Below are 15,955 nucleotides of genomic sequence, written 5' to 3' on the forward strand. Positions count from 1 at the left end.
ACTAAATAAAGTCATCATTGACATGCCAAAATTCTCAGTGTAACGATGTTATAAATCATTTCTACAGAACAGGATATCTTTAGGCTCTACTCTTTTAGGAAGGAGCGATAGCACAGCAGTAGGGTGTGTCCTTGCACACGGCCAATCCGGGTTTGATTCCTCTGCCCCTCTTGGAGAGCCTGGCAAGCTACCAAGAGTATCTTGCCCACTCGGCAGAGCCTGGCAAGCTCCCCGTGGCTTGGCGTATTCGATATGCCAAAAACAGTAACAACAAGTCTCACAATGGAGACGCTACTGTTGCCCGCTCGAGCAAATCGATGAGAACAGGATGACAGTGATATGGTGATACAGGAAAAGGAAAATCAGCCATAACCTCTACCCAACTTTCCCAGGTTTCCAGGTTTGTTGTCTAACAGGAAAGAAATCCAGGAAGCCTTGAATAGTAGAGCAAATTAGTTTTATTTAGGAAACTATGAGGAGAGAGAGACAGAGAGACAGAGAGACAGAGAGAGAGAGACAGAGAGAGAGAGAGAGAGAGAGAGATAAAGAGCTACCTAGTAGAGAGAGAACACAAGCTTCTCCAGAAGGGGTAGAGCCTCGAATGGCTTTTGCAAGGTGGTGATTTATGGAAGTACCTGGGCCTGGAATTCTCTGCTTACATAAAAGTAAGTCAATCTGGTTCTGCCACTGGGGAAGAGTATTGGATTCTTTCACATTCTTATCACAGTTTTTTGTTTCTCTTGAAGTTTCTCCTTTCTAAGGGGGGTCTGGAAGGAGCTTCATTTTCTGCATCTCCAAAGAGCTTATTATTTGCATCTCAAAGGGATTCTGACCTTCTTGCTTCTGGGCTGCTTCAGGGCTGGTGACAAGGCAACTTCTTTAATCACATCTTAGTTTTAATATTTAAAAATCACATCTTAGTTATATTATTTTTTAAAAAAGGAAAAACAAGCAAACTCATTGCCAGCCCCTATTCTTCACCCCCATTCTATTGACTGTATAGCAGTATGTGGTAGATTTGGGAGAATAAAAGGCATGAACTTTTTGGTGCCATGTTGATATGTATACATGCTAAAAAAAAGGTAAAGGAGGGTTAGTCTTATTTTGATAAGTTGGGTATCATTTGTTGAAAGGATACTAAGGCAGGGTAGTATTGTAGCACTGTCGTCCCATTGTTCATTGATTTGCTTGAACGGGCACCAGTATCGTCTCCATTGTGAGATTTGTTATTACTGTTTTGGGGTTATCAAATACACCACGGGTAGCTTGCCAGGTTCTGCCATATGGGCAGATACTCTCAGTAGCTTGCTGGGCTTTCTGAGAGGGATAGAGGAATAGACTCCCGGTCATATGTTTTGTAAATAATGATGTAGTGGATCCCCAGGGTGACTTACGTGAAGCCAAAAGACAGTCACTTTCTCTTGATCTACCTCTGCCACCCCAGGATGGGCTAGGAAGGCTAGGACTATAAAATCTGCAATGAGCCCCTGCATGGCACAGATCTCAGTCCTGCCAGCCCCATGAGGCGGTCCATCAAACCACACCTGATGTCTGCTTGGTCTTCACAGCATGGGAGTTGATCTCCACCTCCTGATCTCTTGGGGAGTTGAGGACTCAGGCTGGAGTGAGGAATTGCTCTTTGCAGGAAAGGAAAGTCAGACTTAGGCCTTAACCAAGGGATCCAGATACTCTGTCCTGTCTCACAGCCAAGAATTTCAGGAGTAGACAGGCAGTGAAGTGAAAGCAGATTTTATTTGGCGGCTTTTAGGAAGGGGAAGGAGGGAGACCAAAGGTAAAAAGAGTAACGTGCTGAAGGGGGAACGAGGGCTTTTACAAAGGCAGAGAAAGTCCTAGTACAGATCTCAGGAAGGGAGATGCGGGCGACACATGTGCTCGGGCACCACTTGTCCTTGGCCACGTGGGCACAAACAGCACATGAGCTCAGGCAGCATATGCATGCTCTTCCATTGTTCAGGGTGGTTTTTATAGGGTTTCTCAAACTGGCCCCACATATAGATTCTCTCTAGGTAAAAGTGCTAGTGCTATTGTAGTTGCCCAGTTGGTAGAGTTGGTTGATAGTCCCCTTTGAAATTCCTTTCCTGGGCCTTTTGTTCCTCCTGGAGCTACTCTGGGAGTTGTTGGCACCAGGTGAAGCCTTATCTGGCCTAGGTTCCTGTGCTCACAGGAGAGCTTTTTGCAGCTTCAGGGCTATTGGTTTTATTTCCCAGGAATTCCATTGCCATCGGGGCTCTTCCCCGTCTAATGTCCTACATTACATCTTCTATGTAAAGTGGTGAAGTGGTGTAAGATTTGCTCAGGACCAAATGGTGACCAGCTGATGAGATATCCTGGAACCAAAGATCACCATTTCTGCCCCACCCCACCCTCTGTGGACCATCTGGTGACAGGAAGCCATGACGCTACATTCCAGGCATCCTCACATCCAGATGACAGATGGCCAGACCAAGCTCACCTGCTCCTATTTCCCACACAAGATTTAAAATCCTGCTTAGCTCTTCCCGGATGCAGCTCTACCCCAGCCTCACCAGGGACCGGTAGGGTCCACCCGGGAGAGCACCCTAATAAGCTTCTTCTATTCTGTACTTTACTGTCTCTGTCCTTCTGTCTGCACCAGGTGAGTTCTCTGACCTATCAAGTGTAGAAAGTCTTTTAAGAAATGCAAACAGCATGTGATTCAATGATATTCCTAGGAATTTGTCTAAAAGATAAGAAAACAGTAATTGAAAAGGTATTTGCATCTCTCTGGCTTTTTTCACAATAGCCAAAAAATGAAATTAAGCTGAATGCCCTGGGGCATATGACTGGTTAAAGAAACTATGTTATATATTAATTATAATGTATAATATGATATAGCTATTATATGTTAGTTACAAAATGATATATTAGTTTCTTTAACCAGTTTTCATATATCTTCATGTATATTTTCATTTATCGCACATTCAGTGGAATACTGCTCTGCCATCAAAAGAATGAAATTGTACCTTTTGGGGAAAAAATAATAGATTTGTGGTAATTTTTCCAAGTGAAATAAATACAATACAATTACTGAATAGTTCACTCATACATGGAAGATGACTAACTTAAAAAAAATTACAAAATCCCAAACAATGAAACTAATTTTTAGACTTCATTACTACAGAGGAATGAGAAGGGTATTTTGGGGACTAGAGCAATAGCACAGCAGATAGGGCATTTGCCTTGTATGGGGCTGACCTGCGTTTGATTTCCAGTATCCCACATGGTCCCCCGAGCACCACCAGGAGTAATTCCTGAGTGCAGAGCCAGGAGTAACCCCTGTGCATTGTCAGGTGTGACCCAAAAAGCAAAAAAAAAAAAAAAAAGGTATTTTTGGGAGTGGTGAGTTATATACTCATAGCTTACCCCCTAGGAATTTTAATGTTTAATAATAAATCAACATTTAAGAAAATCTCAGCCTAAAAGGATAATCAATCAGAAAGAGCCCATGAGACCTTAAGCTATAGTCAATTAAATAATTTCCTTTCTTTGCTGCAATGCCATCTCGTTAGTCTTTTCCCTACTTCCTGTCAGTGGAGCACTGTTAACCACTACACAGTTGAACAGCCTTTTGCTAAAATTAACTCTTGAAGTTTTCAGCATGTCAATTTATCTTTAATAATAAAAAGGCATCAATAGAACCATTAAAAAGAAACTACATTCTTCTCAGACACAGATAAAACATTGCCCAGCTCAGACCACATCCTAGGACTTAAAACAATCCTCCAGAACATACTTGATACTTAATTGAATGAGATATACATTACAATTCTCTCCTAGCACTTTTGATGAATTTGACTAAAACATTTTACTCTTAAAACACTAATAAAATTGAATCATTGTCTATTCATATCTGTATCACAGTGATTTTCTTTTTTTTCCTTCGATTTATTTCCCCTTTCACTCTTGAAATCTAGCATACTATTGAGCTGTCGCTTAAATATTTAAATCCAGTCCTCTGGGCTATTGTGATAGTTGCAAGTTCAAGGTTTCTAGAGAAGAAAGAGGAGCAGGCTCAAGAGAAATGAAGACAGAGACCCAACCTACCCAAGGGGTCACAAAGTCCTGAGTTTAGAAGGCTACTGATGTGGGTTAGGAACACCAAGCCCCGCAGATTCTGTGCCCTGGCCTCGTCATGTGACTGTGGTTGCCGGAGAGGCTTCAGCCAACCGAGCATTCTGTACAGGCTGCAGGTGTCTGGGGAGCACTGTGGCTCACAGCACAGAAATAAATGGCTGAGTCTGTGGGCTGAGAAGACGAAATATGCAACAGACTGCGGCGTTCCAAAGGGACGGCAGTAGCTTTTAATCTTCCATTGTGCTTGGTCCCCGAAGCAATGTAAAACAAGCTGATGAGGGGGCCCCCAGGATTCTGTCGAAACCACTGCACGCCGTTCATAGCGTCGGAGCAATTACACCACAGGGTACCGTTAGTTCCCTCCTGGAGACTCAGGACTGCAGGACTCTGCTCAACCCGGCCTCTCACACCTGCGCGGGGGAATAAAGGAGAAATAGTCATCGGTGAAGCGTTCTACATAAAAGCTGGAAGATACCCCCCATAGATTATAAGGAAGAGAACACCTAAGACTTGAGAGTGCCTCTCCCCCTTTCTCAATAATACAGCAGTTGCTCTTTTGTTTTTGTGTTTGGTGTTTTCAGATTCTTATCTGGGGCAGCCCCCACTCACAGCAAACCTGGGCGCATAAAATTCCCAGCACGGCGTGCAAAAACCTCATCATTTCACTTTGCCTCGGTGCTCGGGACACTTCACCCAGAGATGTATTTTATTTAAACCCTTGGAAGAAAGGGGCGTGGCTTGACTTTGCAACTCTTCCTGCTTCTGCAACCAATCAGCCTGATCCAGCAAACTCTGCCCAGAGCTACACGGTCTCAGCAAACCAAGCTCAGAAGTGGTGGGGCAGGGAGTCCCCTATTCCACCTTCTGCCACTGCACTGGAGCTGGAGCGCTGTTCAGTAAGCAGGAGAGAAAGATTCCGTTTCCTGAGGGATAGACATTTCTGGATAACTCTGGTTGTACTAGAGAATGAGAAGGAAAACGAAAAGATTCCTCCTGAGAGAAACTCATCCCATTTGAGCTGGGGAGGTTCAGAGAAACAATATTCACATTTTGAAACCCAAAAAGAATGTTGCTAACCTGCACATTCATTATACAAGAATCATACCAGTCATGCAAAGTAATGAGAACATAAATGTTTAAATGGTATTATTATATACTTAATGAATTCCTATTTTTGGACTATATGAAATACTTGGGTTGGAACTCTCCTGGAATCTCAGACTTGTCATAAATTTTGTTATAGGAAATGAACTTAATAGGACTATAAATTGTGGGGGAAAGTAGGAATAATTTGGACTTTATTTTTACATACTGTCCTTGCAGCATATACACATACAAAGGACATACATATTGTCCTTTATTTTTCTAATTATGATCTCTAAAATTTTTCTGTGGCTTATGCTTTCAGTTCAGTTCATTGTTTCTCTTTTTAATTCTTCTGGATTCTTTTTCTCCCATTTCCCCATTTCTCATTGCATTTCCTTTTCCAACTTCTTTTTCTCATCTTCTCATTTCCCCCTACATTTTCTAGGAGGTTGGCGTGATAGCACAGTGGGTAGGGTATTTGCCTTGCATGCCGCCAACCCTGGTTCGATTCCTCCTCCCCTCTCAGAGAGCCCGGCAAGCTACTGAGAGTATCTCACCCTCATAGCAGAGCATGGCAAGCTACCTGTGGCATCTTCAATTTGCGAAAAACAGTAACAACAAATCTCACAATGGAGATGTTACTGGTGCCTGCTGGAGCAATGGGATGACAGTGATATAGTGATACAGGAAAAGGAAAGAAAAAAGTATGTGCAAATTTTGGTTTGGGATTATACCCTGCAATGCTCAGGGTTTACTCCTGGCTCTGTGCTCAGGGATCACTTCTAGAGAGTTTTGGGGGACCAAATGGAGTGAACACATTCAAGGCAAGTGCCCCCAGTGGAGTATCTCTCTAGCCCCATAAAAATATTTTTATAGGGTCGCATTCAATGGTTTAGAAATTATTTCACAAAGGAAATGAAAACTTTTCCCTTTAATATAAAAGTTTTATGCAATAGGAGTAAAAAAATAGGAAAAAAATAGGATTTCTATACTTTAGAATCTTAAATTTTTCTTGTATGTTTATTTCCTGGAATCAATTTTATTTCAAAATCTTTCTAATAAATACACATAATAACTAGGTAAATAAATAATGCAAGTATAGATATTTAAACTAGAACTGGGATTGGGGAATAAGGCAAAACTATTCATTGAAAGAGGGAGAAGTTCCAAATAATAATATTTGGTACCCAGAAAGAGGCATGCTTCTTATGGACTGATAGCAATGTAGTTTTTCATCACGGATGATTATTCTTTCTCCTTTACCATTATTCTCTCTCTTGGGGACACTGTAAATTTCTCAGCTATTTTAACTCTACACAGCTAGGTCCCTCAGAATAGCCCTCAGGTTTAAAACAGAACCATAGTGCCTCCTAATGGACACTAAGAAAGGCGCACACCTTAGCAGATATAAACAGCATATTACTGACCCCAAGAGTCAATGTGAAAAATACAGGTTTATTTGGTTGCTTGCAATATGACAAGATGATGGACTACTTCTCCCCGCCCCCCTCCCTCCCCAATCGTTTTATTCTCAGGTTTAGACTGAGGATTAGGTCGGTTGGGAAAGTAAGTTAGAATTTCAAAGTGGGTTATGGTGCCAGGAGGAGAGAAGGGGTTCAGTCTTGAGGCAGCGGAGCTTGTGTCAGTGGTTTAATGAATCCTCCAGGGATGCTAGACTTCTGTTTCTTGTAAAACTTTCAGATACATTGTTAAATAATGTCCCCAGAGGTCTATACACCAGACTTCAGGGATCTTTCTAGAGGGTTGGGTGTTCATTCTTGACCCATTTCTGACTGGACCTGGCTTAACATTAGACATACAGTGCTTGAGAATATCCCGTAGGATTGGGAATCAGGGCAGAGGACATGGGGACAGAAAAGTCACTAGACGTATGTGGAGAAATACATGGAGTCTCTAATGTTTGCTAATAAGTCCAGCCATCTTTTCCGGAACCAATTCTGTAGATTGTCCTGAAGCCACACAGGTAACTACAAAGATTTATAGTGCCATACGTAAGGCCATGAAATACCACAGTGCTTTTTATAAAACTACTTTTATACAGTGCAGGTTTTTTATGATAATATAAAGACAATCTATCTATAAATTTATAAAAATGAGCACTCCTGGGTAATTTAATCTATTTTCATTAATATGAATGTCATAGATCTGGGAAAACAAAAAAATTAATTAGACATTAAATTTTCTTTCAGAGAACTTGTAACAGTGGGTGAAACAATTATCTCTATAATTGCAATAAAAGCCTAACTGGTGGATGCCATAAGAAAAGTGTTACTGTCCTGGGGGTCACCAGCCCACCCGCGGTAACCCAAGCATCCCCTTGGTGCATTCAGTGCCTATCACCATCCCCCATCCAGACAAACAAAGGAACAGGGGCCACAGGCTGGTTGGTAATAAGTAGCCATTCATTTAAGTCCCTCAGCATTAGTTATAGAAAAACCATGAAGGGTTGGGGGTAGCAATTACACATAGGTGTGGTTGAACATTACCATAAATAACAAACAGATGTAAATCCTTTCCTTCAGAGGACATTTTTCCTAAGAGATTTACTCAAGGACAGAACCTCATCCAGGTGCTCCGTACTCTAGAGTCCTGCTAGGAGATCCACCCAAGGGAGGAATTCCATCTAAGGACATATTGCTTTCTCCTTTTCCTAGCTAGCAATCCATTTAAACAGTCACCTTAAATTTACTTCTTAATAATATTTTAAGCTATTTTGTATAGGTACACTAAAAGATATATATTAAGCTTAAAGGGTGGCTCTTCTTGGGCACATCTCTCTAAATATCCCAGACCATAATTCTCAGGCCAGTTTAGTCTTTCCTAATGCCAGCAAGGCCCTTATTCAGTCACTTCTTTTTTGGGATTATGCTAGTTTCTTCTATGACTGTGCTCTTAACTTATACTTCTTATGGTGCTTAGCATATCCCTTTTCATGCTTATGGCTTGCCCTGAGTCCATCCTTATCCCTTGCCAGGATCTCCCTTTTTGGGTGTTAGGAACCAAGGGCAACTGAGTTTAAGTCAAGTAAGTCTGATGAATGCCCAGGAGTAAATATTATTTGGAGTCGATTAACTTCCAAGTTACAAAAGCATAGCATTAACTGTTTTCCTGTGTCTATACAAAAGAGATATTGCACTAAAATAAACCATCAAAGGACATTAAGGAAAGAGAAATGCAGTATTTCACTTACATACACAAAATTCAAAGTCCTCAGATGAATTTGACTTTACAGGTTACATGGTCTAATTTAAGATATAAGGGATTAACAGATAGGGGGAGAGGAGCACAAAGGAGAGGCTAAAGATAATACAGAGGATTGTGAGTGCCTTATAGAATTGGGTATACCTTGGGAGCACTATTATAGGAGTAACTCAATAAACCTAAGCTCCCTGCAGGGGAAGAAAGAACAAATCAATGTTACTTCTCAAAAATGCTTAGAACTATAATCAACAGAAAAGATTACATGAGCTCAAGATGTTAAAAATTACTTTGAGTCTTGGGGGCTGGAGCAATAGCACAGTGGTAGGGTGTTTGCCTTCCATGCAGCTGGACCGGGTTCGATTCCCAGCATCCCATGTGGTCCCCGAGCACCGCCAAAAGTAATTCCTAAGTGCAGAGCCAGGAGTAACCCCTGTGCATCACTAAGTGTGACCCCCCCAAAAAATTACTTCAAGTCTATATTATAAGCAACAACTCAGAGAAGGTTGTGGGACCTTATGACTTCTGTGGAGGTGGCATTAAAGAATAGTGACAAAAGTAAAAATGAGAAGTCACTCTTCATTTTACATATAAACAATAAAGAGGATGAGCATGAATGTGGAGGGGTCACCAATCACACACATGTGTACACTCACAATATGGTCTGGGAAAAATCTGTAATCTGAAATTGCTAGCTCTGCAGTTCAAGGAAAACGCTTTTCAACAAAATTGTTATTCTTGGAATTACATTTGAATATTTAAAAATTGTGTTTTCTGCTGCTGTTGGACTACAAGAATGAATTTGAGGAACTCTTAGGGAAAAGAAAAATTAATCAACTAGTCCAACTTTTCCTCTCAGGTATACAATATATCCTTGCATAAAGAAATATTGCTTCCCAGAAACACTAAAGATTTGTTTTCTTTGCCACTCTTATGTACTCACCTGTAGCTCTCAAGAGTGTTCATGAATCAGCACAGTACTCAAAGTAGTTGCTCATGAGAGCAGCAGCACTTTCAGTATTAAATAATATTACCTTTAAATTGTATATATTTATTTTATAGTGAATCTGAATAAGGAGTGAGATATTTACTATAGAAACTAGAACATTGATATCGCTAACTAGAGAAGCTTGGTTACCTGGAGTATATAACAAAATGTAACTCATTTTTCAAACATTCTGCTTCTTTCAGCTTCTTATTTATCAAAACCTCGAGTAAGGTCTTTATCCTCACAGACGCCCTAGTTTGCTCAAGACAGAACTGATTACAACTAAACCCATGGCTTTGCAACTGCTGAGCAGGTGGTCTGGCTTGTCTTAAAGTGACCTAATGACTGGTTCCTCCTGAAAACTTTCCCACTGATTATACTAAGGATACCATTTATCTGAATATGTGATGTGTGAGAGAAGCATAATCAATCACTTGGATTATACAATAAAACTCCTTCCTACTTCCAACTGATCACCCCAATCCCAGCTTCTACATTTTTTAATGGAGAATAAAAATCTCTCTGAATTGGCTACTCAAGAAAAAAATGCTTTGTTGTAGTGTAATTTCCCTTCCTCCTTGTCTGTTACAAGTAACAAATCTTTGCTTTCAGCAATCCCTTGGGTCTGTTTAATTGGCTGATACAATCCAAGCAACAATTCCCCCTTTTAGGGGGAAAAACACCACAAAGACAAAAGCAGCTAGAATTGTAAATAATTTTATTTCAAATAAAATATGTATAATTAATGTTTAAGATAAAATTTGAGTTTAAAATACACTTTATTAATACTGGTAGTTGTTATTTATCATGTTTTCCAGCTTTACTGGAATAGTTTTTTAAAAACAATCATTTTTAGCTGTAATAAAGACCCCGTCCTTAAATTTCCTAGCTAACCTTTATCACTATGGTTGTGTCTCTGGGCCTCAAACTAGGACTTATTAGTCCTGATGTGCTTTTCCCATACATATTATAATTTCTGTCCTAGAATGTGACTGTGCTCCATTTCTTCTTTTTCAAGATAGATCATCATCATCATCATCATCATCCCATTGGTTGTTGAATTTCTCGAGCAGTCTCAGTAACGTCTCCATTCGTCCTAGCCCTGAGATTTTAGAAGCCTCACTTTCCTCGTCCTTCCCAATGATGCCGCATTGGAGGTTCTTTCAGGGTCAGGGGAATGAGACCCATCAAGATGAGATCACGATCACGAAATCCCATTGATCGTCGAGTGGCTCAAGTGGTCTCAGTAACCTCTACATTCGTCCTATCTCTGAGATTTTAGAAGCCTCTAAAGGCTTCAGGGCCAGGGTAATGAGATTCAGCTGGTTACTGGCTTTGGCATATAGATACACAATGGGGAGCTTGCAAGGCTGTCCCATGTGGGCAGGAAGCTCTCAGTAGCTTGCTAGTTCCTCCCAGAGGGAGAAGTAGATTATAAGATATAGCTTCTGGGAGCTTGCTTTTAAGTCTCTGGATGTTGACCATTGATGGGAGTACACACACCTGAGTTCCTCTGCCAGTACCTTCATGTATGCGGCCTGTCTGAACATGTGGAGAGGGGCCTTGAGCATGGCTGTGGTTAGGTTCCGGTGGTCTTCGGCCACCGGGAGCTCTGCTCAGGGTAGGAGGGAAGCTGGAGCCCATCCCCTCCGAGGGGCCCCGGGGAAGACAGCCAGGCATTCGGGCAAGAGACTCTCTGATGAGAGATGAGATAGAGTATATTATTGCTGAGGCCTTAAAACCAGAGTATTAAATTTAAGATAATGGACCCAAGAGATAGTATAGCAGACAGCTCTGAGTGCAATCCCTGGCACCCTATCCCCACTACACTGAACACTGCCAGGACTGCATCCTGAGTGCAGAGCCAGGGGTAAGCCTGAGTTCTGCTGGGTCTGGATTGGTCTTGGTGCTCTTGGAATGACCCAGGAAGCACTTTCTAAACAGACAAGATTTTTCTCAAGAAATTTTTTCACACTCAAACCAGATCACTTTTGTTCATATACATGATTTTCAGTGTGTAAAACTGATCTAAGAATACAAGCATAATGAGGCCATTGAAAACAAGGTGAAAAGCATATGACTGAGTCTCCAAAGTTGAAGTTCTGCTTCTCCCACTTACTAGCCAGGTGGTCCACTAGCGGATACATGCTTATTTAGCCTCGCTGTTCACACAACTAGTTATAAGGGTTATAAAAAGCCATGTGCTCTCATTCCTAGACTAAGTCTTATATGGGAAAATGATTGTAAAACATGCACTGTAGCACTATAGTACTGTCGTCCCATTTCATCAATTTGTTCGAGCGGGTACCAGTAATTGTCTCCATTATGAGACCTGTTGTTACTGTTTTTGGCATATCGAATATGCCACGGTAGCTTGCCAGGCTCTGCTGTGCAGGCAGGATATGCTCGGTAGCTTGCCAGGCTCTCTGAAAGGGATGGAGGAATCAAACCTGGGTCAGCCGCATGCAAGGCAAATACCCTAACCACTGTGTTATCGCTCCAGCCCTTGTAAAATATAGAACTTTATAAATGTCTAAAAGAAAAAGCAACCTTTTTGGGGGGTCAGCGGGACACACCTAGCAATACTCAGAGGTCATTCCTGGCTCTACATTCAGGAATCAGGACCTTATGGAATGTTGGGAATACAACCTGGGTTGGCCATGTGCAAGGCAAACAAAATGCCAACCCACTGTACGATCTGTCCTGTCCCAACATCTTTGAAAATTCACATAATTACCTCCCCCGCCCCGAGCAGAGTTCAGACAGTTCAAGACCTCCAGAACCCAGCCACAGCCATGCTCAAGGCCACTCTCCACACGTTCAAATGAGCCTCATGCATAAAGGAACAGGCAGAGGAACCCAGGTGTGCGGGACCCGGGGCTGAGATCTCCAAGGCTGCTCGGATCTGGACTGGGCCTCTTCCACCCAGATTCCCCATTTTCCAGTAGCTAGGCAGTCACTTCAGAAACTGCCTCTGGTGCCGTGAAATCCCATCAATGGCCAACATCCAGAGACTTTAAAACCAAGCTCCCAGACATCTGATAGCCTAGTTCTCCCTCTTGGAGAAACTGGCAAGCTATTGAGAGTTTCCTGCCCGCATGGGAGAGCCTGGAAAGCTCCCCATGGAATATTCACATGCCAAATACAGTAACAATAATGGGTCTCATTCTCCTGACCCTGAAGAGCCTTTAATACGATACCATTGGGAAGGATGAGTAAAGAGAGGCTGCTAAAATCTCAGGGCTAGGATGAATGGAGACATTACTGGGCCTGCTCCAGAAAATCATTGATCAATAGAATAACAGTATATACATATCTTTCGGAGAGCCCAGCAAGCTACCGAGAGTATCCCGTCCACACAGGTAGGCCCTGGCAAGCTAGCCATGGCATATTCGATATTCCAAAAAAACAGTAACAATAGGTCTCATTCCCTTGACCCTTTAAGAGCCTCCAATCATTGGGAAAGATGAGTAAGGAGAGGCTGCTAAAATCTCAGGGCTGAGAAGAATAGAGACGTTACTGGTGCCCGCTCGAGTAAATCAATGAACAGTGGGATGAGAGTGATACAGTGATACATAATTACCAGTTATGCTTTTTTTTCTTTTTGAGTCACAGACAGCAATACACAGGGGTTACTCCTGGTTCTGCTCTCAGGAATTACCCCTGGTGGTGCTCAAGGGACCATATGGGAATTGGACCTGAGTCGAACGTGTGCAAGGCAAATGCCCTGCCTGCTGTGCTATTGCTCCAGCCCCTACCACTTATGCTCTTGTCTAAGACCCTATGCATTAAGTAATATTATTTTGTGGATATATTTGTATCTAAGGGGTCTAGAAAATGAGAATTTCTATATTTTCATTATAGACAACTGAAGGTCATCTGAACAGGTCAAAAGTGCAGATGTTTGCTAATTTGCTGTGTGAAATAGTGTATAAAAATAACAAAAGTGATTAGAAAATCACATATTGAGATGCCAGTGTGTGCTACTGAAATTAAACCAGAAGGTGAAAAAGAAGAGAGATAACATGGGTGAATATGATAAGTAGCATGGGTCACTCAGAATAACCAACCTCAAGGTTCTATATAGAATTTGGTATGACAATGTGTTTAATTTCGACATTGAATTAAGGTCTTCCCCCCCCCCCCCCGCCCCTGTCTAGACTTCACTGATTGTGGAAAGATCACCTTGTAGACGTCTTTAAATTCAGATTTTAATTAAGTCCATTAAATACTTGAGTCAGAGAGTTGAAATTCTTTGAGGAAAAAAAAAATCTCTCAAGATATGAATAAAAATAATCTGAAGAGAATGGAATTTGAAACTCTCCCAGGTTTTTTGATTTTTGAGAACTGAAGCTATTCTCTGATTTATCTTATATTAATTCACATGCCACTAATTTCCTCTAGAATCTAAAGCACAAAAATACTGCCCTTCAGCAAACAATAGTTCTTGCTTTTAAAAGTGGCATTAAAAATCTAAGATTTCCATAAGAATGAAATACTTCCCAGGCTTATGTGTTCTCAGACTGTTCTCCTTCATAGAACATTCCAACTTCCTGAGAAGAACTGGGGCTGTCTTTCAAGTTACACTCTCTCAGGTTTGTGTTCCACTTCTTCTGCAGCCTCAGACACTGTGCCTTTCACACCACAGAAGTATTGGGCTGAGTCACTCCTATGCGCTGAGGATTTCCTCAAGTGGAAGGATGTGTCAGTCTTCCTAAATTCTGCTTCAAAACCTTTGATGCCAGAAACAATATTTTCTGTAGATACATACTTGAGGAGAAGCTGGAGCTCTTGGTTGGGATATTGCACGTACCAGAAGAGGTAGGGAGGAACAGAAGATGTGTAGATGCACCTCACCTCCAGAGGGTCACCTTCATCAACAGTGATGTGGACATCAGGCTGGGTCACTGACTGTGTTCTGGTCCCTCCTGCAACATCAGTGATCCATCAATGAGCACTACTTGGGGGTAGGGGTAAGGCAGCTTCTATTTGAAGTCAAACAATAACTGTGCTCCACCAGCAGGGAAGGGGTGAAAGAAATGGTACTCACTCAGAAACAAGAGCTTAAGCGTCAAGGTGAACATCAAGGTCATTACAGAGCCGTGATCTCCTTTCTGAGACATTCTGAGCAAAGAAATGATGAACCAGATGGCGGTGGTGAGAGAGATTTTTCTTTTTATGGACGTTGTGCTGACTGTGGAGAAGAGATGCCCTCTTGGCAGAACTTCTGCCTCTGGTGCCTGAGATTCTATGAGTCTCACTGCCTAGAAAACCCTGTCAGAACTCCTCTTTAAGATGCAGGGAGGGAAGAAAGCCATTTCCAGTTTAGACAACAGCGCCCTCTATGGACCAAGTACAGAACTAAAGACAATTTTCATGCCCCTTCCCACATCTTCTTTCCTTACCCTAAAAGATTGAATTTCATAGCATAACTTACTGAGAAGACATGTATAGTATCCTGAATTTTATAACACGGCTACTTTTGCGGTAGCTTGGCTGGTGGTTCTGGTGGACGATCCCAAGAGGTGCTCAGGAGGCCTGAAGCGCCGGGATTACCCATATCCCCTATCCTGACCTCCAAAGTGCTGAGGTGGGGGTCAGGGTCCCCATTTGGAAAACATCTTTTATGTTGTTAGGTGCTGAATGACTTCACTACATTTCAAGCTTTCTGATGTTATACCAAACATTAAAATTAGGAAATGATAATACTAATTTACTTTATTAAGTCTGTGTGAATTGCAATTTACAAAAAATTATCATTTCAATGTATAATCATAATTTTAATTATAATTTTAAAGTAGTGCTGTAATGTTATTCAGATGACTAAAATATATTTCTCATTTCATCTCTTTGGAAAACATTAAAAATTCCTTCCTCATTTCTCCCCAAAGCCTTAGAATTTTTTTTGTTATGAGTGATAAAGTTTTCCCTTATTCTGCTATTGAGGGACCTTTTGGAAAACAACCAAGGATTGGGATTAGTTGCCAGGGATGTCAACATGAATAGAGGGGTCAAATTTCCAGTCTCACCTCACATGTTCAGAGCAGAGGAAAGAGTTGAAGATTGAGTTTAATTTCCAATGACAATAATTTGATCAATTATGCTTATGTAGTAAAGTTTCCATAATAACCCAAAGCAAGCTTCTAAGAGCTTTCAGGTTGGTAAACACGTGGACATTTGAAAGGAAAAGTATGCCTTAAGGAAGAAAGCTTTGAGTCTGTCTTCCATAACTCACCCCATGTATTTCTTCACCTGCTGATTTCTGCTTTATATCATTTGTAATACATTAGGACTGGAATGATAGCACAGTGGGTAGGGCGTTTGCCTTGCATGTGGCCGACCCGGGTTCAATTCCTCCGTCCCTCTTAGAGATCCCAGCAAGCAACTGAGAGTTTCCCGCCCGCATGGGAGAGCCTGGCAAGCTACCCATGCATATTTGATATGCCCAAAACAGTAACAAGTCTCACAATGGAGATGTTACTGGTGCCTGCTCCAGCAAATCAATTAACAAAGGGACCACAGTGCTACAGTGATCTTGTGAGTTGATTC

At 41.6% G+C, this 15,955-nt stretch overlaps 1 protein-coding gene across 1 annotated transcript in view; it reads right to left on the minus strand.

The window, feature by feature from the left end:
- The window catches only part of LOC101539425 (T cell receptor alpha chain MC.7.G5-like), a 499,205-nt gene extending 484,706 nt beyond the window's left edge, over positions 1 to 14,499 (minus strand). The window contains exons 1-2 of the mRNA XM_055132607.1: positions 14,457 to 14,499; positions 14,050 to 14,334 (exon numbers count right to left, since the gene is read on the minus strand). Coding sequence (XP_054988582.1) covers positions 14,050 to 14,334; positions 14,457 to 14,499 — 328 coding nt within the window. The remainder of the gene's footprint in view (positions 1 to 14,049; positions 14,335 to 14,456) is intronic.
- Between the last annotated feature and the right edge of the window lie 1,456 nt (positions 14,500 to 15,955).

The sequence above is a fragment of the Sorex araneus genome, chromosome 3 (assembly GCF_027595985.1).
Source record: "Sorex araneus isolate mSorAra2 chromosome 3, mSorAra2.pri, whole genome shotgun sequence".
NCBI classification, from domain to species: domain Eukaryota; kingdom Metazoa; phylum Chordata; class Mammalia; order Eulipotyphla; family Soricidae; genus Sorex; species Sorex araneus.